Source organism: Macrosteles quadrilineatus, unplaced genomic scaffold (genome assembly GCF_028750875.1).
Source record: "Macrosteles quadrilineatus isolate MER2022 unplaced genomic scaffold, UCM_ALF_1.0 Scaffold_1__1_contigs__length_201487025, whole genome shotgun sequence".
Lineage (NCBI taxonomy): Eukaryota > Metazoa > Arthropoda > Insecta > Hemiptera > Cicadellidae > Macrosteles > Macrosteles quadrilineatus.
In genome coordinates this window covers 163,978,627-163,984,626 of record NW_026542594.1, presented here as the reverse complement: position 1 = coordinate 163,984,626, position 6,000 = coordinate 163,978,627, and the positions used below count along the sequence as shown (strand labels likewise).

The 6,000-nt window shown below is 32.7% G+C and overlaps 1 protein-coding gene across 1 annotated transcript; it reads right to left on the bottom strand.

Moving 5' to 3' along the window:
- Positions 1–283: 283 nt before the first annotated feature.
- LOC129002246 (cation channel sperm-associated protein 1-like) lies at positions 284–1,506 on the bottom strand. Its single transcript, XM_054429914.1, has 2 exons — positions 1,485–1,506; positions 284–1,012 (listed from the first exon to the last, which is right to left on the bottom strand). The coding sequence occupies exons 1-2, from the start codon at positions 1,497–1,499 to the stop codon at positions 284–286; spliced, it is 744 nt and encodes a 247-aa protein (XP_054285889.1). The 5' UTR covers positions 1,500–1,506.
- Between the last annotated feature and the right edge of the window lie 4,494 nt (positions 1,507–6,000).

Genomic DNA, 6,000 nt, shown 5'->3' with positions numbered 1-6,000 from the left:
TTTTAATTATTCTCTGCTCATGCTATCACTCATTACCCATTACATAATAGTACACTTTGTTTCCGATGTCACATAATAAATCAATAAAGCTCAGTAAACCTTAGCACATTTAGTTGTATGCAGCATGTAAACAGCTTCGGCAGAAGTTTTAAAGATGGATATTACATTGAATAAAAAATTTCATTGACAACTGCTAAAGAAAATGATTCATCACAGTTAAATGACACTTTTCCAGAGAATATACAGGCATTTAGTAGTTTTTGTAATGATTTGGTTCCAAAACTCAATGAAAAGCCTGCAAATGATATTCCCTGGCGGCAGCGACCTCATGAGTGTCTGCCAGGTATCCGGACTTGAGCACCACGGGCTTGGCGAGGGGTCCGTGGTAAGGCGCCACATGATGGGAGTGTCCATGGTCGGTGCCGTAGTCTGAGGCGTTACCACTGTAGTGGTCGCCGTAGCCTCCGTGAGCCTTGGCCTTGGCTACGGCGGCGAAGTGCTCAGCCTTAGCAGCAGCCACCTCGTGAGTGTCTGCGATGTGTCCGTCATGCAGGACGTGTGGGATGGTGGTGGGACCGTGGTACCTGCTGTCTCCATGATGGCCGTCATAAGAGCCACTGTATTCTTGGCCGTGACCGTATCCGTAGTCTCCTCCGTAGTGAGATTCCTTGGCTAGAGCGGCGAGATGAGCGTTCTTGGCTGCTGCTACCTCATGTGTGTCTGCCAGGTAGCCGTTGTGGAGGACGACAGGCTTGGCGGTGGGTCCGTGGTACCTGATGTCTCCATGATGGCCGTCATAAGAGCCACTGTATTCCTGGCCATGACCGTATCCGTAGTCTCCTCCGTGGTGAGATTCCTTGGCTAGAGCGGCGAGATGAGCGTTCTTGGCTGCTGCTACCTCATGTGTGTCTGCCAGGTAGCCGTTGTGGAGGACGACAGGCTTGGCGGTGGGTCCGTGGTAGTAACTGCAGTACACATTCCGCATGTTAAGGACAGCAACAATTGCGAAACCCTGTAAAATATGTTATTTTAACAACATTTTTTTGTTGTTAACAACACATTTGACAAAACATTTTTTAAACGTTATTAATAACACATGTTAACACGTTTTAAATATTAAACAATTTTAACAAGTTTTGAATTATGTATGGAAACTGTATTTGTCACAATCGTTAGAGCTACACACAAAATCAACTACTAGTTGTATTATAGTTACAAAATGGTTAAATTTTTAAAATCTAAAACAAACAAAACTGTATTAATAAAATAATAACTAAAAAGTTATATATGAATTCATTAGTAAGATTTTAATGACATATTTATTCATTGTGATTTTCTATTACAAGTAAAAACCAACCAAGACTCATTCTGTAGTGATACTTTCAGGGATATCGTTTTAAATATATACCAATTTTAAGGCGAAACATTACATTTACATTCATTAAATGGCATCAAACCTAAATAATTGTTATGGAGCTACTCACCAGAGCTGTCTTCATTGTATGACTGTTGTATGCAACCTCAACTCTGAGATGAAACTAATGGTCTGTCAGGAAAATCTGAGTGCTTAAATACAGTCAATGTTGAGTAACACATCCTCAGTCCTCAGACATACACGTGAAATATAGGAAATGGCAACCTTCATCATGGAAGATAAGGAAGATATTTGTCAATTATAATGTCAGAGAAAATTCTCTCCCAATTACTACAATGGTGTAGTTCAATGATTTTCAGTAATAATAATTGTGTATTCCAGTAAAATTTCATGGTGTAATGAATTTACACAGTACTTATAATCCTGAATTAGCCTAGTCCTTTATTATAGTTTAATGACTTTTGAAAATTTTTATGAAGAATCATTTAGTGTTGTATTATTATGAGTATAAACAAATATTATAACACACCGTACTCTCTGACCACATATTCAGTTTCAAGTGTTTTTTTCTTACAAAATCCTCGTCAGTAAAAAATGCAACTATGTTTACCATGGTTCATAGACTTAGTATGTACTAGTTTTTCAGCTTTATTACCCAAAACTATAAATAAGTTTCAGTTATGATTGTCGAGATCTTTCATTAGTAGTACAATAAATCTTAAACAATGCTGAACAGTTAATGATGTCTAAGAGCATCTTTAAACTCTTGCTTGAATTAATGGTTGTGGCACGCTTTCGTAATGGCGTGAAGAATTACACTGAGGAGGTTTGTTTGTTGAACGTGTTTCATTTGACCCTAAATGAAAATTCCAGTTGTAATCTTTCCCACGCTGCTTTAGCTCTGCTCCAAATTCTTTCTGTTAAGTTGTGTTTGAATATATTTACCTCTGCGTTAAAATAGTTTATTCAAACACTTCATATCGATAGGTACTCTATTATAACATAACGGAATTACCAATTTCTTTTCTCTAAACATATTTCAAATACAGAATTAAAGATATAGGCACCTAACTAATTTAGGTACTTTCCTGTTAAAGGGAACATTCATTATTATCGATGATTTTGTTTCGATATATCAATATTTTAGTTTTCCGATCCGATCCATTACAAATTGACAACAATAACTAACTGATCTTGTTTAGGCTAAAATAGTCTAATATATGGATTAAAAAATGAAACTGTTCTAAGCTAACCAAACATAACCAACCAAACTTGCTGTACCATTTAAAAATTCCGTTTGGGTTTGATAATAGAAAAGGCAAGTTAAACACGGAACTTTTAAATGTTACAGCAAGTTTGGTTAGTTATGTTAGGTTATTTTTTTAGAACAGTTTCACATACTGAACAATATTTATCGTAGTTGTCAGCTGATATGTTTCAATCTGTTAATATCGATATATCGAAAAAAATCATCGATAATAATGAATGTTCCCTTTAACAGGAAGGTACCCTAATTTATTCCGTGTAATTTTAAGATGGAATTTAATGTTCAAAACCTTACTATTAAAAATAGAGTTTGTGATATTACAAAAATGTTGTAATATCTTTTCCATTATGTACTAAATTTAATTACTGTACTATCATTGTATATTTTAGCTCTAAAATTTTCGTCATAAATGTGTGCTTTAACTAATTAATAACGATACTGTATTACTAAATATCTACATTAACATTATTAGTGCCATTTCTGGATTTCATGTTTCCCAAATACGTGCGGAATAAAATTACTAAATACCTAGAGTGCTTTTCAGTAGGATAAATTGGGACATTTTGCATTTAATTTGAGATTACGGATAAGGAAGCCATCCGGAGTCTAATAAAAAAGACCATCAGCTTCTTGAACTATTATACAGGGTGTCCCTTAATTAAACAGTCAAACTTTTGGAGTGAGTTTTGTCGGTAAAAATAAAACAAACTCTAAAATAATTAGTTTTTGAAAATCGCTACACTGACAAAATATTCGAAGTTTTTTTATTATTTAGATGTCATATTCCTACAACTGAAAACACATCTTTATGACATTTAATATACAACTTAAAGTAGCGAAATAAAGTATTTACACAAAACAAGCATTACAGTGTATATTTGGTGTTAAAAATAGCAGCTGTTTTAATTTTATAACTTAAATGACTAAGAAATGTATAATTTGTGAAAAATAGTTAACAACCCTTTTTTTAGTATTCAAAGTATTCTATCAAAGGACACCACGTTTAAAAAAATCACATGAAAATTAGTTAATATCACGGTTTTTAGTCGTAAAATAAGGCTCAAAGAGAAGAGCTTAGCCTTATTTAGCCTCATTTTACAACTGAATTCGTGTATTATATACAGTAGTAATTTTTAATGGAGTATGCATGCGGTGTTTAGTTGGTTACATTGTTTAATGCATAAACATTGTTGTAAATCTGAATACAATATACATTATTACAGAGCTAAGATCACAATCTTTGTTGGGGGATAAGTAAAAGTTCAAAAAGTTCGCAGACTTGCATCAATCATAAAGATTGATGAGTACAAACAAAGATCCGATCTATCATTGGTTGTCATTCATTTTAAAATCAAACTTTAACTTTGGCTAAGAGCAAACAAGGAAAGATTTTCGTCCTCCTAAATTTTTCTCATTTTTTATACCATCAAACTTTTAGTGATACATTTGTAACTTTATATTTCAATAATTATTACAAGTCTACATTCTGATTCCAAATAGTTTTCATCTGATGCCATTGTAACTATCACGCTTTCTACTCTAACACTTAATTTAAGAGATTATTATTTTAAGGTATTGAATAGAAAACTCGTAAGTGTACTTGTACTTTTTGCTTCAAGCACTGCAATCGAATGACCATGGTATGAATAATGTTATTCGAGTACCAAAAAGTTGAGAAGCCAAACGATAGAATGATGGTGAAACTAAATTTTGAATGATCTATGTTTATTTGATGGTTGGTACTAAATAATCTGTTTAGTCTCGCTATACTTTTCACAAAGTTGTTGTACTTAATTAATGTTTCAAGGAAGTCTTCCCTGCAATATTTAACAGCTTTCTTGTCGTGGGTGGAATACTAAGACATACTTTTAGATAGTTATTGCTTTTGCAAAGGGCGTCGAGAGTAAAGTAGTATCAGTGTTGATGAATGAACGTATTTTTTTTAACATTACAAAATAAACTTAGTTTTATGGACTGGATAGATTGTCTTCAAACACACAGGCTGCGTCATCACCTAAATATTATATTAATCCATTATTTCAATTTTATAGTTTTACTAGGTATAGTATTGCTAGGTACTTTCGGAGTTCTGAGCTTACAAATAGTATTTTTTTCATATTTTAAGGCGTTTGTAATTGGGATAATAGGATATCTTGTAAAATTATGCCAAAAACATTGTTATTGTTGAAAATATCACTTTATTCCACACAGTGTGTGGATACAATATCATAATTTCTGTAGTGAAGCTGGTCTTAAAGTTAAAACAAAAACAGGAAATGGCGCGTTTTAAAGGGGTTCAAAACATTTCTCTAAAGTAGAATTAAATAATAAAACACTCTTAACCCTTAAAACTTCCCTTGTAGCTGACAAATTTTGCAGAGAAACATCTTAACATTATGATAAAAATAATATAAATGTTTGTTTAGACGATTAGGCTATTTGATTAATGAAACATATTTTATATTTGTGCGTTACTACGATATTAGGCTAACATATTAAAACCTTATAAAACATATATTTACCTTTTTTTAAAGACATTGTCCAAACCCTTTATATGTTATTATCAAACACCAACCTTTTTTTGTTAGTAAAGTATGTTAAAAAAATAACTGTCTAGTTTATAATATATTTAAAAGCCGTTGATAAACACTATGAGGAGTGATTTATCTTCCTCAACAATGCTTCAATTATAAATTAAAATAGCCTACTTTAAATTAATTTTCACATACTATTTCGTTTGTTGTACAATTTGACTAAGGCTAAAAATTCAACTGAGGTTAGGTAGTTAGATGGTTAATTGCAATTCAGATTAAATCCCGTTTTAAGCAAGTTGGTCAGTAGCACTGGACCTTTAAAATTAATTAAGCAAGGCTAAGGGGACAATCTATAACGGAAATTACTTTCTGACTACCATTCTTGCCTCGGCTAAATTACCAGTTATAAAATGCCAACTCAGTTGTAAAAATCAGACGGTATGTAAACGACTGTGAAAGGGATAGCCACAGCAACGAACCAAACAAAGGCCACGGCCACTGAGATTATGTTTGTTCAGTAAATGGAGCACGTACCGGAGTTTGTACAGAAGAGTGTATTTCTTCGTCAAATTATAAAAAACTTCCATGTCTTAAATACTTCACGAGATAATTGATCAATAGTTCTCTTTTTACAGTACGAGAAAATAACAAAATAAATTACCGTTTTAAATTTCTTTATTTAGCTTTGCTTGTCAATCTTAATTTTGGATGTCGGGTTAACTTAGTGTTGTTGTAAATAAAATAAAATATTAAAATTTTAAGCATTATATCTGTTCTCTCATAAATAAAGAAACACTTGTATTTGAGTTTTTAAATTGCTTCAA